Source organism: Planococcus citri, chromosome 1 (genome assembly GCF_950023065.1).
Source record: "Planococcus citri chromosome 1, ihPlaCitr1.1, whole genome shotgun sequence".
Lineage (NCBI taxonomy): Eukaryota > Metazoa > Arthropoda > Insecta > Hemiptera > Pseudococcidae > Planococcus > Planococcus citri.
In genome coordinates, this window is record NC_088677.1 from 17004013 (window position 1) to 17022286 (window position 18274).

An 18274-nucleotide genomic window follows, 5' to 3' on the forward strand; every position below is an offset into this window, starting at 1 on the left:
GAACGAGTAAAGGCGATTTATTGCTTAATTCGAGATTATAGCACAAGTTTCGTCGTAGCTTGTATTTATGTTTTGTTGTCGTTTGAAGTTCGATGACGCCAAAAGCAGTGAATGGACAGCGCTACAATTATTATCAGCCCAAAAACCATCAGAAGGGAAACGGTCATTAGCCAAGATAGACAACGTTCTGCCTCTGCACGATGACAATGGCGATGCCAGCAGCGTTCAAAAACATAATTAAAAATGCATATTAGTTAGTTATAGATAAAAGTAAATAAGTACCTACCTACGTGTACAAATGCAGTAAGTACTTAAGTACACATAAGAGAATACTTAATGCTTCGTAAATATATGTACAAGTAAGTATGTTTTGCTCGTTGACAAGCTAGCTAGCTCTTACCTACATCCTTGCCCTATATGTTTATATAGGTACCTTTAGATAAAATTTAACCATAATTTTAAATGCCTTTCATCATTTTTTTTTTTTTTTTAATTCAAAAAAAGTTATAAAATCAAGAATTGAATTATGGTTTTGAAGATTTTTGAACGAGCTAATTTTGGGAATAAAATTCGTCAAAATTGATAAAAAATACTTCTGTCGAAATATTCGAAGTTTTTGTGAAATTTTAGCCAATGTTAATGGGTCACATGACATTTTTTCAAAAACCCCAAAAAATCGTGACTTATTTTCGAACTTTGAATTTTTCACAGGTGCTCAAAACAGTTTTACCGAAAGTTTTGGATTTTAATGGAAATTGTAACCCATTTTGATAAGTCACAATAAGATACCTTTTCCAAGAACCGACAAATTGTGATAAAATTCTGGCTTCAATATTCTTCAAAACTGTTTAAAAAATGTTTCGAAAGAAATTTCTGGATTTCTGACAAAATTTCAACGCATTTAGATAATTTACATGACGCTTGGTCCAAAAATACCGAAAATTACGACCCAATTTTGAACTCAGATTTCTTCAAAATTACTCAAAAAATATTTTTATGTCCAAAAATTTGAATTTCTTGAGAAATTTCAACCCATTTTATGAATTTTTTTTAAATACCAAAAATCATAAATTCATGACACATTTTGAAGTTTAGAATTCTGCAAAAGTCCTCAAAAAAGTTTTGACAAAAATGTTTGATTTTGTGTCGAGATTTCAATTTATTTTGATAATTCCCAAGAGCACTTTTTCCAAGAACCAGAAAACTTTGATCAAATTATGGGTCCAAACTCTTGAAAAGTGCACGAAAATTAAGTTGATGGAAACTTTTGATTTTCTGTCGAATTTTGATCCGAGATTATTGAGTATTGTGTAGTGTAAGTATCGAGCTAAAAAAATAATCGACAATTTTATCGTACGTATTAGAGATATTGGATCGAAAGGTTCTCGTTGTGCTTCATTTTGATTGGTGATCAGTGGTTCCTCGCCCGAGATTTGTTGGCCAGTTACATTACGGGGGTCAGTGGCTTCGGTGGCGCTTTCCCGATTCGAATCGAACTCCGACGATGACGACCGCTCATTTTCCAAGGATGATCTTACAATGATGGCTAATCTCAGAGGAACGTTTTGCGTTGCGTTATCCAATGATCGTCGTTTCCTCCTTTTTCTTTTTCGGCCCCAGGAATTCAAGCCGTTACCGCAGTCTGTCTGCAAAAGATGGGGAAAAGTTGGTTAAGTAGCTAGAATACGAGAATTTTTTAATCATAATAGTTTAATTGTAATTTCCCTCTAGATCTGACTTAAAAATTCTGCTTTTTTCCTACACTTTGAAAGAAAAAAAAATACTTACCAGATGAAATTTGGTTCAGATAATATGGTTGAGATAGTTCAAAAAATTTTCAATTTACACTTATCACCTTATTCATAAAATAGATAAGTATCTACTCGCGGTGAATTTTTCTTTGGCAGCCAATTATTTATGAAAATAAAAATATTAAGGCCACGAAATGAAAACTCAAATTATTTACGGTTGCTCGAAAGTACGAAATTTTGATTTCTTTGGGCTCAAAACAGTTGTTTTTGAAGTCTATTGAAAGGATAATGAGCAGGATTGAGACAATATTTCTACAAACGTAATTACGAGTAATAACGAGTGGTATAGTACATTATGAAAAATTTTAGGATCGCTTACAGGTTGACAAACGGTGTCACAAATAGTAATGATGATGCTGAATCGCAGAACAGGCGACGAAGGGAAGCGGAAAGCTTTGAATAAGGCGTATAAAACTTGCGGTCCTCGGGGTGTGAGCGCTGGAAAGGTTCCAGGATCGGGTGGACAGCCTCGCCAATCCAATAATAAATACGATTCGCTGCCGCCATCGCCAGAACTCGCGATCAGATGGCCGGCGCGTAAAATGGATGTATCTGAATTGAAAACAAACGAGTAGATTCATTATGAATATCTATACCTATATTAAAATGGATCACAAAAAAAAATCGGAGGATTTTGATCAAAATAATTCAATTTAAACCTTTTTTTTGAATTGAAATCTACTCAGAAAAACTTTGGGTCTTCAAAAAGAAGAGACATTTTCGCAAAAATCAAGGTTTTTTCGCTCCACTCCTTCCCAACTTGTTTAGACAAAAACGGCCCATTCCCAAAAATAGAATCCAAGACCCCTAAAAACTCGAAATTTAGCAGATAAGTTTTTGGCTATTTTTATCGATGTTTCAAAAATAAGTTCTCAAGTTCATTTTTGGACCTTTCAGAGCAATTTGAAATTTCTGGAGAACATCTCCCTTCCAAGGACACCTCCACAGCTAAAATTTTTTCGATCGCAACTTCCAACTCGAAATGAAAATCTGCACTGAATTTGGTCAAAATCCTCCAACATTCAAATCTGCATGCAGATATATGTATCTTACTTAATGGCGGATGTATATCGATTCTCAGTTCTAATTCTTCTCCCAGCATTGTTTCTCCAGCTTCTGTGCCACCTTTGGACAAGTCCAAAATACGTAGACGAGCGATTGGCGAAATGCTACTTATTTCAGAATCTTCGTGAGTGATTGCCGTTTGTACTCTGCAATACGAAATGAAAAATACCGATACATATGTACATAGATTAGGCTATGATAATTTCGATAGGTACGTAAAACGACATTGGTCGATGAGTTTGAGTAAAAATGAGAGAAATAATGCACTTACGGTGGTTCGGCTACGCCAAAACTAGCGTCCAAGGTGATTTTATTGAATAGTGGTCTCGGTAATCGGTTGGTGCCATCTTCGGCAATGCAAGTCACTTTCACCACTCTATCGCCCAGCGTTTGAATGATAGGATGTCTTTGGATAGCGACAACTGCATTAGCAAGTTTTCTGCACAAAAAACAAACAACAAAATCAAAATAAAGTCAATTTTTCGACTTGGTTTACCGCTTAGACTTCCTATTAAAACAATAATACGTAGATTGAAATTTGGATAGCAACATACGCCACATTTTGGGGCCACAGTTGAGAAAAAATTCAAAATTTAGGATCAGCGACTCAATAAACCTATTTATGTTGACATCCATAGGCCCAATTATTTGAAATTTTGAAATTTTATTTTCCATGTTGGATCTAATTTGGAGTCAGGATTGAAAAAAAAAATACGAAAATCAGAATTAAGGACTAAAAAAATCACAGTTTCGAAATCTGTGTCATGATCATCCGAGATTGTGAACTTTGACCTCCAATTTTGGGCATAATTTGGGATCAGAATTTGAAAACCCAAAATTCAGATTCAGCGATTCCAAAAACCTATATTTTGACATCAATTTCTTAATTATCTAAAACTTTGCAATTTACCCTCAATTTGTAGCTCAATTGGAGGCCAGAGTTGAGAAACAATTCAAAATTTGACATCAAAGACTCAAAAAACCTGCAGTTTTACACTCATATTAACATGATTATTGATTATCGTACAATTTGAAATCTGCAACCTCCCACTTTGGGCCCAATTTTTGAGTCGGGTCAGAATTAAAGAACAATTTAAAATTCAAAATCAACGATTCAAAAAACCTATTTTTGGCATCCTTTCCGAACTATTCAAAATCTTTAAATTTATTCCCCCATTCATCTGGACCCAAGAGGTCAGAATTGAAAAAAAAATCGAAAATCAGAATCAACAATTTACAAAATCTATATTTTGACATCTACATTCTAATTATCCAAAACTTTGAAATTCACATCCCCATTTTGGGCCCAATACCTGAATTTTGAGATCCAATATCGTGATTTCCAAGATTTTAAAAAATTTAATCTCTTTTTAGGCTCAATTTCACATAATTTAATAGTGTCAGAATCGAAAAACAATTTGATTTTTTGACCCAATTTTGGGATTAGGGATTCAGGGCTGAAAAAAGTTCAGAATTCAGAGTCATCAATTCACAAAACCTATATTTTGACACATCTATAGTTATGTATTATCTCAATTATCCAAAACTTCGAAATTCAAACCCTCATTTTGAGTCCGATTTGGGGCTTATGTTGAAAAACAATTATAAATTTTGTATCAGAGATTCAAAAAACCTAAATTCTGACATCAATTTTATCGTGATTTCCAAAATTTTGAAATTTAGTCTCTTACGTTGGGCTCAAATTTCACAATTATTTATTTATTTATTTATTTATTTATTTAAACAATTTAGGTCTCTCCAACAGCCAGAAGCCAATTACAGGAGAGACCGATTATAACTATGGGACAATAAAAACTAAATATCACTTTATAAACTGAAAAGAAAAAGAAACAAAAAATACAAAAAAAAAAATACAAAAGATAATGAGGTAAAGTGAGAAACTATCAGAAACAAAAGAAAAATATGATACTAACAACAAAAAATAAGTAAGACCATTAATAAGTGGTGGTTCATAAAGAGAAGAAAAATGAAAAAAAAAAATCAAAGAGAGAGAGAAAAAAAAAACATAGAACAAAACAAAAAAAAAAGAAGAAAAATGAAACCAACCAAAAAAATGAAACAAAATAAAAAACAGAAAATAAAGTATAATAATAACAATAATGATAACAATGTAATAACAACGTGACCCACAAGTAACACCCAATGCGCCCATGCCCCCACTGGCCTACTCCCGTGCCACCCTCACCAAACGCCTGAAGGCTGACCTACCCATACTAAAAATGTCAGCATCTGCACATCTACAGAGAAAAGCATCTGAGATGCCCATGATGTTATTCATAGGAGACACCTTCATCCTAGATGTATGGTAATTGCTTAAGGAGAATGTTTTTTTTTGTCTAGAATGGATTTTGGGGGCCCAGAAATTAATTTTTCCCAAAAGGTTACTTTCATTTATATTACCATGGATAACATCATATAGGAACAACAGTGCTATTATTTCTCTCCTTTTTTCTAATGAGTTGATTTCAAATCCTTCCAACAGTTCCTTTTGAGTTAGGTCATGAGGATAATATTCGAAGGTCTTCAAATATAGGTATTTTAGAAACCGGGTTTGAATTTTTTCAAGTTCTTTTATGAATTTTTTGGTATGAGGAAACCAGACTAGTATTCCAAACTCAAGGATTGATCTTATGTATGAGAAATATAAAATCCTAAACGTGTTTATCCTCTTGAAATGAACAGAATTTCTGACCACAAAATATGCCATTCGTCTTGCCTTGACTAACACAGTATTGACATGACACTTGAAGGTAAGCCCCACATCTAGAATCACACCCAGGTCCCTAACTGTTGTTAAGCGAGAAAGTTCTTCCCCATTGGCAGTATATGTGCAACCTATAACATTTTTTTTTCGAGTAAAAGTAATTGTAGAACATTTAGAAACATTCAGGGGAAGTTTGTTTTCAATGCTCCATTCAACAAACCTATCCAAATCTGTCTGAAGTTCTTGGCTATCTTTTACAGTTTGAATTTTCTTATATATTTTTGCATCATCAGCAAAGAGCAGGCTCTCTGAATTTTTTAGCACAGATGGGAGGTCGTTTACAAATAATAGAAAGAATAGGGGGCCCAAGTTAGAACCCTGAGGGACACCAGATGGACAGGGGTATATACTAGATATTCTGTTTTTGTAAGACACATACTGCACCCTCCCATTCAGATAAGACCAGAATAAACTACACAAGTTGTGAGAGAAACCAAGTTTTCCAAGTTTTAGTATTAGAATTCTATGGTTGACACTATCAAATGCTTTTTTAAAATCAGTATATATTGCATCCACTGAATTAAAAAACCCTTTGATTTTTTGACCCAATTTTGGGATTAGAGATTCAGGGTTGGAAAAAATTCAAAATTTAGAATCAGCGATTCAAAAAACCCATAATATTTTGACATCCATACTCACTACTCAGGTACCTATCTTGATTTCCAAAATTTTAAAATTTAATTCACCACCTTGGGCTCGATTTTACAATTATTTAGTGTCAGGATTGAAAAACAATTCTATTTTTTTGACCCAACTTGGGGCCAAGGACTCGGGGTTGAAAAAAATTTCGAAATTCACAATCAGCGATTTAAAAAATCTGTATTTTTGATATAAATAGACCGTATTTTCATATTCTAATCTTCCAAAATATTGAAAAATCTCTCCCCCTTTAGAGGCTTTGGATCAAATTTGGGTTCGGTGCTGAAAATAGGAAATTCTGAATCATTGTTTCAAAACACTCATATTTTTTGACACTAATATTATAATTATTCTTCATTTCGAAATTTACCCCTCCCCCATTGGGGCTCCATTTGGGGCTAGCCCTGAAAAAAAATGAGAAAATCTGAATCAGCTGCAAAAAATTGGTTTTTTCAAGTCTCGACTTTGATTTTTGTCGCGCCAGAATCATTTTAAACTCATTATGTAAAGTGACGTACACGACTACACGTGTTAATAAAATTGCATAACCAGTTTGCCGTAAATACACAAACCCATTTCGTTCGATAATTTTTCATTAATCTAAATTTGTTCAGCAAATACATCGTAATTTTATTCCCGTCTTCATCGTCCAAAAAATTGATTGATGGAGTAAGGGGTGGGGGAGGGGGTACGGGGAGAGGAGCTTCGTAATCTCCAACACATTATTTGCGATTTTTTACAAAGCTGCTTGAATCCGAAAATTATTCATATTTCGAGAATGGTTGAAATGCAGTGGCGTAGTCAAGTCCACGTGTGGTGGAGGGGAGGAGGTAAAGAGGGCTCCCTCCCTTGCGAGCGAAAATTAAAAATTTTAAAAAATGCAAAAATGAACGTTTCTTTGTTTCTTGGACCAATTCTTTCGAAACGTTTCACTGTCGATTCGTTCGAGCAGTAATAATTTTGCCTTCATTTTCATAAAATCATCACGTATTACGAAAGGTTTGCAGAAAATTACCTCTAATTTTGATTTTTCATGCGTAAAAATCTGGGTTTGCCCCCTCCTCGAAAAAATTCTGGCTATGCCCCTGTTTGCATACCTTCAAAGACAATGAGGCGGTGCGTACCCTTCTGCACAAAGTTACATCGACGAAGACTTCTTTCTATGTAAATCAAGTTTTCAATAAATTAAATTTTCCAAGTGAGATCTCCACAACCTCCACGCTGCTCTCGTTCTCATCAAATATATCCAAAAACAAGAAATTGAAAAATGAAGTATCAAGCAGACTAATTGTTCGATCAAGATGCTTCGTGTACGAATATTGGCCCTTTAGCTTACCTACCTATTGCCATTGCCAACGGAATAGGCGACAAACACGCCGCATTTATCCGGCACTCTGGGATCGGATGGTATGGGCAGTACCAAGGTGGTTACATCTTGACTATTACCGGTCACGCCGCATTCATCCGAATGGCCGATTGAGAATATACGTCCAGTGAAATCTTTGTAATTCAATGTAATCGACATACTGTTGGCGGAGCATTCAATCTTGACTGCGGAAGCAATGATCACATGAAATGAAAACGACAGCTTTTAGCATCATTTTGATAGACCAATCGCATCCAACTATAGTACAAGTACCTCCTACCTATAGCCACCAGATACATACACAAGTTGGTATAGCTAGCTAGGTGGTAGGTGGATAGGTAGGTAGTAGATACCTATATAGAGCTGGGTAAAAATACTAAGCATAAATACTATAGATAGACACGTGTACTCGGTCAAAATTTACTCACGATCTATACAAGTTAATTTTTCAACGTACGTCGAACATGACGAAGGGACTAGAGGACCAGCGGTTAGAGTATCGTCGCTGTGTAAATAACAAATCTTCTTTTCATTGTTGACCAAATTTGGATTAGACAACGGCGAAGCTTTGTAGGTGAAGCCTCGGCAAGCGAAGTATTCTTCTTTTTCACATCGTTCTCGACACTATAACCAAAAAGGTAGGTATGTAAATGTGTAGGTGCCTTTGCAATACTACATATGAAGAGTGATATTCCAAAACTCGCTTTGTCCATTTTTATCAAAGTTGGGTTTTCAGTGATACCTGGTAGATGAAGTATTAACTCACATTCCTACATCATCAACCTACCAAAATGAGGTGTTAAACTCACCTAAATAGCCAATTCATTAAAAATTAAAAAAAAAATAATGTTCCAAAACGAGCTTTGTCCATTTTTATTGAAATTTTTTTCAGCAGTATTTAGTGGATGAAATGTATACCTACACTCCTACATCATAAATCCACCCGAATAAAGTGCTAAACTCGCCTAAAAAGCCAATTTACCTGTTTAAAGGGAAACTGTTTTTCCCCTCTCCTGAAAAGTTGTGAAAATGGACAAAGCGAGTTTTGGAATATCACTCTTCATATGTATTTATACGTAGATATCAAAAATCATCAAAAAATTGTTTTTCAAAACTCAAATTACTTCTTAGGCGTAAAAGTGCAATGAATATTCATTGAGAACGTGCTTCTCACCTGGTTTGGATCGATGTCGAATATTTGCAAATCGATTTCAATCAACGAATAATTGAGAATAGGCTCGTGCCAACAAGTAGGAAGACTGGAATCTATTTGAAACAAACAAAATGAGGAATTTAGTTACTTATGTACCTGCAAACCTATTAAGAAAGGTAAGGTTCTATTCTATGCATGTAATGTATTTGTAATTCGTACCAGGAGAAGATGCAGAAGAAACTGTAGTGCCAACGCACAGATTCTCTATGTAATCGATGCCATCTTGAAGACTGGGTGCGAAAGCTTCAGGTCTAGATCGACGATTTTCTGAGCTCAGCGTGCAAGTTTTGGACCAATGTTGGTACTGAGCTGAATAGCAAGGTGTATTGCGAGTTGCATAACGAAATTGTTTGGCTCCGGTCAAACATAGCTGAGCGCATTGCAATCGGTCAGCCACATTCGGTATTACTTGCTGTTGGTATCCGATCAGTTCGGAATTTGGGGAGAACTCGATTGGCCAGGCTTTTTTTGCGCATTCGGCTGGAACTAAAACATACTTGCGTTAGTATGTGCTTATTTACATTTGTTCTGAGTACCGGTATCCCTCAGTACTCATATTTTGATTGATTTGATCTTGTTTGGGTCATCGTATTACCTTGAAGGCAAATTTTGATGAAATAGCTACTACTTCTTGCTGGTAGCAGATCGGTGAACGTGGACTCAGATTGGGGCACTCGAAAACAAGACGCTCGCATGTAATCTACTATGAATCCGATGCAGTCATCTGAAGATTGGCATCTGTACTCGGCATGATGAGATAACAAAAAATATTACAAACATACCGAAAAATAGCACATTTTTTATGTGGTTATTTTTTAAAGAATTTCATCAATCCTTTTTGTCTATTTTAATTTTTGAACCAGTTCAGTAATAATTTACTTTTCAATACACAACCTGTTCCAAATAGGTACCTACTCGTAAAATCTTAAAAATTTAATTTTCGGCTAAAATTTTCCGGAAAAGTTTCTCATCAAAATGCATCCGGACTTGAAAAGTAGGAAAAAAATTATTTGGAAGTTGACATTTTGAAAATAAATAAGTTTTTAAACGTCAATTCCGAGCTCAAAAATTTTTCTTCGTTTTATTCCAACTTCACAGGCACCGATTTTATCACTTTTTGAGAAAATATAAATTTAAAGTAAGTTTTGTATTTATATTTATTTTTTAGAAGAATTGGAGGAACTTACAAAATCAATTCAACAGCAACAATTTTTTTTACAACTTCGCAACCCCCCTCCCCCCAAATCGAGGATCATAGAAACGAGAGTAATGAAAAATCCAACCGGACGTTGATAAAATTGCATACCTACCCTGTTCGCCGTAAATACGACGACACGTTCTGAGACGCATCGCATTCAGTTGGCTGATGAACCCCGAATAATATTTGAGATAATCGAAGATGCCGAATAAATCAACCTTTTTTTTTGAACACCTTATTCCCTTCCCTTCCTCATTTCTCAAACAAAAATATTGAAAAATTAACGTTTCAGTCAAAAATTTCATGTTTAATCTCCGAGTATTAACTTATGCAATGCATAAGAGTATTATGGTACAGATATCAGATATACGATTACCTGTTATAACATTCGGCTGTAATGGCAGTTCCAGGAACAGTTGCGTACAATAAAATTGGTTCGTTGATGGTTTTCGGTACCATCGATGGTATTTTTGCAAAAGTCGATGGAACCGAGTTCGGGCAAAATTCACCTGCAACTGATCGTAAAAGCTGTGACATTAGAGGCATGCAGATGGAACCAGTGCGTCAATTTTTGACGTTCGATATGTAATTTACAATCCAACTACATAGCAGTTGAAGTGAATTTAGAAATTGAATTTGGTTGGAATTTTTACAGCCCAAAAAAATCCAGTTGATATTAAAAAAATATGGGTCTGAAACATAAGTACTGAATGTTTTTTGAGCGTTTTTGATAAACTTTGAGCACAAAATTGCGTAATCATTTTTGGAATATTTCAAACAGTGTCAATCGACTTATCAAAATGGGTTAAAATTTTACGAAAAGTTCGAGTATATTTGTTAAAAATTCTGAGCCCAGAATTCTTTAAGAAGCGTTTGTCAAAAAAAGTTCGGATAGAAATTTTTGATTTATTGGCAAAATTTCAACGCATTTTGATTTCACTATTAAAACGAAAGAAGAGAAAACAAATTCTGCCAGTTGACATTATAGGTAGGTCTTCTTATAGCATATTAAGACGCATAAAAAATTTTCGTTTTCAATTTCTAGAAGCATCAAACATGAAATTTTTCATTTTATAAAAGAGAACTAAATTTTCTCGAGCGTAAGGGTAGTGAGGAAGAAAGCTTACCAAAATTCGTATTTTAATGGGTGAAAACATGTGAAGAGTTTTGATTTTTTTTTTAGTTTTAAAATTTCAGAATTTTATTTTGAATGATGATTTTCTTAGAAACTCCAAGTTTGAAAAAAAAGCAAACAGATTCGAATGAACTGAGGACGAAAATTGTCAAAAATTCGTATTTTGATAGGTGAACTACCTAGGTACCTAGCTTTTTTTAAAATGAAAGCTTTAAAAAATATGTAATTCAAGTTCAAAAAAAGTCGATAAAAAAACATCTTTATTACCTAAATCTAAAATTTTTTAATAATGACTAACTTTGTCAAAATTTGCCAACTTTGTCAAAATTTGACATTTTGGGCGGGAGGGGGGTAGCTCACTTTCCCCTCCATTTTGGTCCCTGGATATGGAGGTCTATTTTTTAAAACTGACAAAAATCATCCTTAAAAAGCAGGCGTCCCATTGCGAGCAACTAGCCAGCTGAAGTAAATGAGTAGGTAGATATAATTCTCAAAAAAGTGGCTAAAAAAATATTGTTTTTTCAAAATTTTTGAGTTGAAATTGTAAATTTAAACATGCCCCTGACCCCATTTTTGATATTGGTCTCAATTCATTTCCACCAGGGAGGGAGAAGGGAGTTCAAAAATTTTAGGACCATCGAGGTAAAAATTTCCATCGTTGTCGTGGTGCATTTTTTTTTACAAATACTTATACTTAGGTAACATGAACTCACACTTACCCAAGAGCACATTGGAGATTGAGATGAGTAGCAAATAGTAAACAAAAACGTAACTTTTCCAATCAAATATGGTCGTATGCATAACGCGACGCACAAATTGCACTCGAAACGTGCTGCACACTGGCTCGATTCGCGATATACACAGAACACACTGTTTAGTACTTGCGGACGCGAACCGCTGCGGTAGTGGTGGCTGTTTCGTACCGAAAAACAAGAATGAAAATCATTCGAAAAGCCAATACGGAAATCACGTGAAGCACCAAAAACCAGCTAACAAGCTGGTCAAATTCTACATTATCGGCGATTTTTTGTCGATTTTCTCACGAATACGTCGGTCATAGATACGCTATTGAAGCGCATTGGGCAAACAGTTTTTGTTTTAAAATAATAATAATAATAAAACAATAAACAACAAAAAAAAGGACAAACTCCGAAAACGAACGATCAATGTGTAGATATAAATCTACGTGAAAAATAAATTGGCTGCGAATGATAGCAAATGAGAGCGATAAGCGACAACCATAAATATCAGCGAAATGCGGCGGGCACACGACCAGTATGAGCTCAGCTGCTCAGTCACCAAAAAACTGTGGACAGCGGCGGCACAGAAACGCTCCTAATAGGAGAACCTCATAGGTACCTGCCTCTACCCCTACACTCATACACATAAGCATTACCTATTGTACGACACATATGAACTAGGTAATTAAAAGCACTCAGTAGGAGGAAGTAGGTCTAGAGGAACCTAACATGTACGTACCTATACCTACCTAAAAATACATACGGAATGGTTTTTGGTGGGCAAGCAACACCGGCTATAAAAATTGGACAGCCAATATGCGTATTGGTGGCTAACTGTGGTGACGGAATTCAACATACAGGTACCCGCTTCTTAGCTCTTTGCTTTCGCTTTCGATTGGTGAACACTTTCACTGAGTACTGAGCATCGATGGACGAACAACGACGCAACTCGACCGCAAATAAATGTACCATTTATTCACTTTTCAGTTATATTTGCACCTAAATATCTCGCATTATGTATTTAGCCTTGGACTTACGACGCAATGTACACGAATAGGTACCTATCTAACACACTACCCGCACCAAATCGTCAACTGCAACACCACGAACAGTTGGGTGTACTTACTTGATACTTAATTACTTGGGCTACGTATTTATGTAATTATTAATCATCGTGTCATACGTTACTCAACGTTAAAGGTTGAAATGGGGAGTGCATCACAATTCGCGAAGTTTCCATTCCACCAAAAATCTTGCATTTTTTGCTGGTATCAAATTAATATTTTTAAGAAGTACTTGATTTTTCTCTTAATTGCTGCGAGAAAACGGTCCTCATTTTTTGGCCAAAATTGCCGAAAAAGTTTCTTTTCATCATCATTTTTTTTCTTTTTGCCAAAATTGTCAGTAAAGTCGTCATAATTTCATTCATTCAATCATGTTTTTACCAAATTGGCCAAACAATTCCCATTTTTCCAAGATTACCAGAAAAGACTTGTTTTTTCCAAAATTGTCTCTGAAGTCTATTTTTTGCCTGTTTTTGCCGAAATTGCCTCGAAAATTTTTCGTTTGGCAAAATTGTCAGAAAAATCGCCTTCTTTTAAGCGAAAATTGCATCTAAAGCGAATAATGTTTTCAGGGGCGTGACAAAGGGATGTGTCGTGGAGGGGAAGGGGGTGGACTGAAATTTCCCCAACTTCTTAATAAAATAACCCCCCCTCTCCCCACTAGATTTTTCCAACTAATTAGCCAGATGTGGTTCGAACTATTTAAAAAAAAAGAAGATGGAAACAAAAATGTCGAATAATAAATTTATTTGCATTTTTTCGTATGTATATTGCATTATGTGTTTGGAATTCCTCAAGCTGATTTTTTCATTCTAGGTAATTCTTTCCCCACTTTTCCCGAATTTCTCAGCTCATCCAGTTTTCCTAAAAATCCTTAACTTTTTCCCAACGCTTTTTTTTTGTCTGGGAGGGAGGGTGTCGAGACATCCCCTTTCACCTCCCCCCTCACCCCCTCCGTTTGGAACGTCTCTAAATAGTTTTAGACAAATTGTCGAATAAACCATGTTTTCTGCCAGAATTTTCAAAAAATTCCTATGTTTTTGTCAAGCTTATCAAAAAAGTTTTGATTTTTACGATAGTCAAAGCATCCAAAAAGGCTTAATTTTTGCTTCAGCTTCGAAGAGAATGTGTTTTTTTGCCAAAATTATGCCAAAATTGTCAAAAACTTTTGCTTTTTTTTTGTAAGTAAACATTCACAGAATTTTAATTGTTACATTATTATTGTCAAAGAATTAAGTCTCAATTTTCACAATAATTGTCAAAACGTTTTGCCTACCTACTTATTGCCAAAAGCTAAAATATTCATAAGTCCTTTTTTTTAGTCAAAATTTCTTTAAATAAGTATAATTTTTTTCACCAAATTGTCAAAAAAAATTTTGTTTTGCCAAAATTGCAAAAAGAAATTCAGTTTTTTTTGTTGCCAAAAATAGTCCATCTAGAAGTTTTACGATCAATTTTTTCCATTTTTTCGATCTAACTTTGCAATCGTAGCTATGTTTTTCTCAAAGCATTGTCAAGTTTGTCTATCACCCTACTCGAAAACAATCCAAATTTGACCTTTTTGGAGCCTCTAGCAAGTTTTCAAATTCCCTGGAAAGACGAAAAAATCTTGTCAGAATGGTAAGAAAGTTAAGGATTTTAAAAAGTATATTTTTGGTCCTTACAAATTGATTTGAAATATCAAAAAAGTACTGAAAATTTCTGGAAGCTCCTGTAATATCATTTAAACCACCATTTTTTGTTTGGGAGGGCAATGAAAAACTGATTGAATTGGAGAAATTATTCACATTGGTTCTCTTTGCTAAAATAAATTCATATTTTATGATCATGAATAGGTAGGTAAGCTTAAAAATTGCCTATAAAAAAGCTTTTTTGTGGCTCAAAAATTCGCCAATAATTCAAAAATAAATACTAAAATTTTGGTTAGGTGGGTTTTAGGAGTAGGGCACGCTCTTTCGATCTAACTTGATTTCGTTCAAATCCGATGAAAGTGCCTAGTTGCCTACCTAGTCAAGTTTGGCTCAACCAAACTGCGAGAACCTCGAAAGTGTTAATTACGTTGCTATGCAGCTTATGTGTATACTCAAGTACAATACAAGCGTAAGTATTATGAGTAGATATTATGTAAGTCAAGACCAGCATCTCACATTAGATAGAGTACTCGTAATCACATCATATTTTGTATGAGGAGCGCGTAAGGATACTCTCGACCATCGTCATCGTCATCTATTCTTTGAGCTACCTATGCAATTAGTCGTGTTTGTTTGAGGCAAGTAATTTATGCGAGTACATACTCGCATTCGTATTCGCAGGTACCCCTTGCCTCTGCATCCATGCGGTCATGGTAGGTACCTGTCGCACTGCAATCAGAACTTTGAACGCACAAGAACGGACACTAAGTAGCATAAGGCTATTGTAAGTCCAAGTACTTAGGTAGTAGGTACCTACGTATATTACAATGTTTTAGCGTGCATGGTCTTTAACGAGCCAAGCTATCTTCATCATCTGCGAAAGCTATACCTACATAGAAGTTGTGAACAACTGTTTATTTTCGCGTTTTAAAACAGGGCCTACCTGAAATCATGGTGATTGAAATCTGTAACCATAAAATCAAAAAAAACTTATGTGTTGAGGCCATGTGAAAAAATTTCGGATTCAGCGATAAAAATGCTACAAATTGCCTCCATTTAAACCCATCAATCATCTCAGCAGCATGTTCTTGAAGATTTTGTAGAATAAAACTCAGATTGGTGGAATGTTCATGTGTTCACATTTTTTAAGAATTTGTAATCTGCGACAAGACCTCCAAAAAGAGCGAAATTGTAAGAATATCATCAACAATGATGGCCCTGATTTCATATACGAGTATGCATATTGCGTACTCCAGTGTATGTATAGACCTAAACATACTAATGTATACGTAATTAGCCCAACTTGTACGAATACACCACCATACCTATAGGTACCTGTAGATGTAGATACGTTGTAAAAGCTACACCTTATCCTCATCTACTATTCAGCCCACCGGATGAATGGATATACGAGTATGGATGAATATAGCGACGACAGACGTCGACAAATACGTAAATACGCGTACACAAACAATACATCGTATTTGGTATTTATTTTCTTTAAACAAATCAGCATTGTGAGTTTAATTGCAACCTATTATCATGGTGTCTGCAGAGCGACGCGACGCAACAGGGGAAGTTCGTTGTCAAAATTTTTACTTTTGTCATTATTTACATATTTTCTTTTCTTTCTTTTTTTTCCTATTTATTTTTCGCGTTCGTTGAATCGATGCGGTCGACTATTTTGAAACTTTCAGTTTTACAATAGTATTTTATGTAAGTACTTAGTATTATTGTATATTCGCAGGTCGGATCTTCAACAACTCATAATAGGGCATACAGTATACAGTGCAAATTAATTAATTGATATAATCGTATGAAAAAAAAATTCAATTACATAGACATGCTTTACACCTCCATCAGAACCAAAATTTCAGCTGCTCGAATTAAATTTTAGATTTTTTTCAAAATTTAAAAATTCAAAATTGACTATTTTCAGCAATTTATGTTTTTTTTTTAAATTTAATTTATTTTTTATTTTAAATTATTTCTGAAATCGCAACGAAAATGAAGAAAGTATACGTTAATTTGATACAAAACATTTTATTCATTTTTCAATTAATTTATGTTCACTTCGACAAAAATGAAATGGACATTTAAAATCGATAGATACACATGAAAAAAACAAATAAACAAAAATGAAACACATGGTAAATTATAGATACAAATTTAGAATTAACGAAGATTATCTACCTAAAATGAAATGCCACGACGAAAAAAAAACGTTGGATGTGCAGGTTGCTGGTTTGTCAAATAGAAGGGGCGAATGGAAGTTTGATTTAAATTCATTGAACAAATGTTTTAAAAAAGTGATTCCTCCCTCAAATTGTCAAAATAATTTTTTAAAAAATAATTACCTATATATTTAATTTTTATGTTGGTGATTTCTGGAACCTCTATAAATATCTACGTTCAGTTAACTCTTCCGCTCATCCGACACTTTGCATACAGGGTGTTCAATAGAATGGGTCGTCTTGACTTTTTCTCTCAGAAAAGTGGAGGTGGATCAGATTATTATAAGTTGTAGGAGGGCCTCAAAACACCACCGGAATCATTTTGGATTCCTGACTTGATCCATCACTTTTCTACCAGGTTTAAAATTTATGTTGAAAATCCAAACAAATTTTGATTTTTTCACTTAGAAGTAAGAACACCGTTTTTGAATTTTTTTTTCACTTTTTTAGGTCATTCAACTGAACTTTTGAGTCGGTCCAAAATCGTAATATTTTTGTACGTTAGGCAAAATTCTTGGAAAGATGAAAAAAAAAATCAAAAACTGTTTACTCACCTGCCTCTAAATGGATGATAATTATGATCAATTATCGCTGAGTAACTTTTTAAAAAATTTTCAATGTAAATTTTAAAATTTGAAATAAGTCAAGATTTCAAAATATTTTCTGCAGTCCTTTAAATCTTCCCTCCAATTTTTCTCAAAAAAAAAAAAAAAAAAAAAAAAAAAGTCAAAGAAAACCCACCATAGAGCTGAAAGCTTATGAGAATTTTTATACAGCAATGAATGATGAAAGTTGATGACTGATATTAAGTTATGAGACAATATCCTTGCAGCATAAAAATTCTCGACATGATCTTCAACATTATTGAATAGCCTGTATATTACAAACTCAAATTCCTACGAACCTTAAATAATTAGATAACTTGCTAATAAGTAAAATAACAGAGAAATTTGGCATATTACGATGTCTTTGGGTGATTAGGGAATCCATATAGAAGGAATATGGTGTAACTGACAAATGCCAGAGTAAGGGCTATCAAACCGTACATGAATACGTTCAATTCTGGCTGCCGGTATCGGTTTTTTCTTAACCAGTCTAATACTTCATCTTCTGATTCACATTCTCCTGCGAATATAAAATAGAAATAGATTCATTAATATTAGGTATCTTCAGAAAAAAAAATACTTGTACGAGTATTACGAGTATAACCTATAAGAAATGAGAATCTCAAATTTATTGATTTCCCAACTTTTGAGCCCCCTGTTGAGAATTAAAATTGGTCTCGAATCAAACTGAGAAAGACTCAGGGTGATGTTAACACTCTAAGTGCACCTTTTCAGGGTAGTTTCAGAAAGTTTACTCCATATCTACTAATAATAAAATTTTATTCGTA

General features: G+C 34.4%; 2 protein-coding genes across 4 annotated transcripts in view; both read right to left on the reverse strand.

The window, feature by feature from the left end:
• On the reverse strand, nucleotides 1-12485 carry LOC135849316 (uncharacterized). The gene is made up of 12 exons (XM_065369700.1): nucleotides 11932-12485; nucleotides 10454-10592; nucleotides 9475-9617; nucleotides 9039-9365; nucleotides 8841-8932; nucleotides 8095-8290; nucleotides 7641-7851; nucleotides 3148-3315; nucleotides 2865-3022; nucleotides 2131-2363; nucleotides 1358-1646; nucleotides 1-193 (listed from the first exon to the last, which is right to left on the reverse strand). The coding sequence occupies exons 1-12, from the start codon at nucleotides 12011-12013 to the stop codon at nucleotides 66-68; spliced, it is 2166 nt and encodes a 721-aa protein (XP_065225772.1). The 5' UTR covers nucleotides 12014-12485; the 3' UTR covers nucleotides 1-65.
• A 4189-nt stretch (nucleotides 12486-16674) lies between these two features.
• Nucleotides 16675-18274, reverse strand: part of hlk (hulk) — a 48269-nt gene continuing 46669 nt past the window's right edge. For all 3 annotated transcript variants that reach the window (XM_065369726.1, XM_065369717.1, XM_065369735.1), the window contains one exon: nucleotides 16675-18006. In XM_065369726.1, the coding sequence (XP_065225798.1) occupies nucleotides 17840-18006 (167 nt within the window). In that variant the 3' untranslated portion in view covers nucleotides 16675-17839. The remainder of the gene's footprint in view (nucleotides 18007-18274) is intronic.

Excerpts from the sequence above, each read along its gene's own strand:
- LOC135849316 (XM_065369700.1), bottom strand. The coding sequence starts at position 12,013 with ATGCATACGACCATATTTGATTGGAAAAGTTACGTTTTTGTTTACTAT. Across the intron at positions 9,366-9,474 it reads CATCAAAATTTGCCTTCAAG|TTCCAGCCGAATGCGCAAAA; the intron begins GTAATACGATGA and ends AGTATGTTTTAG. Across the intron at positions 3,316-7,640 it reads TCCGTTGGCAATGGCAATAG|AAAACTTGCTAATGCAGTTG; the intron begins GTAGGTAAGCTA and ends TTTTTTGTGCAG.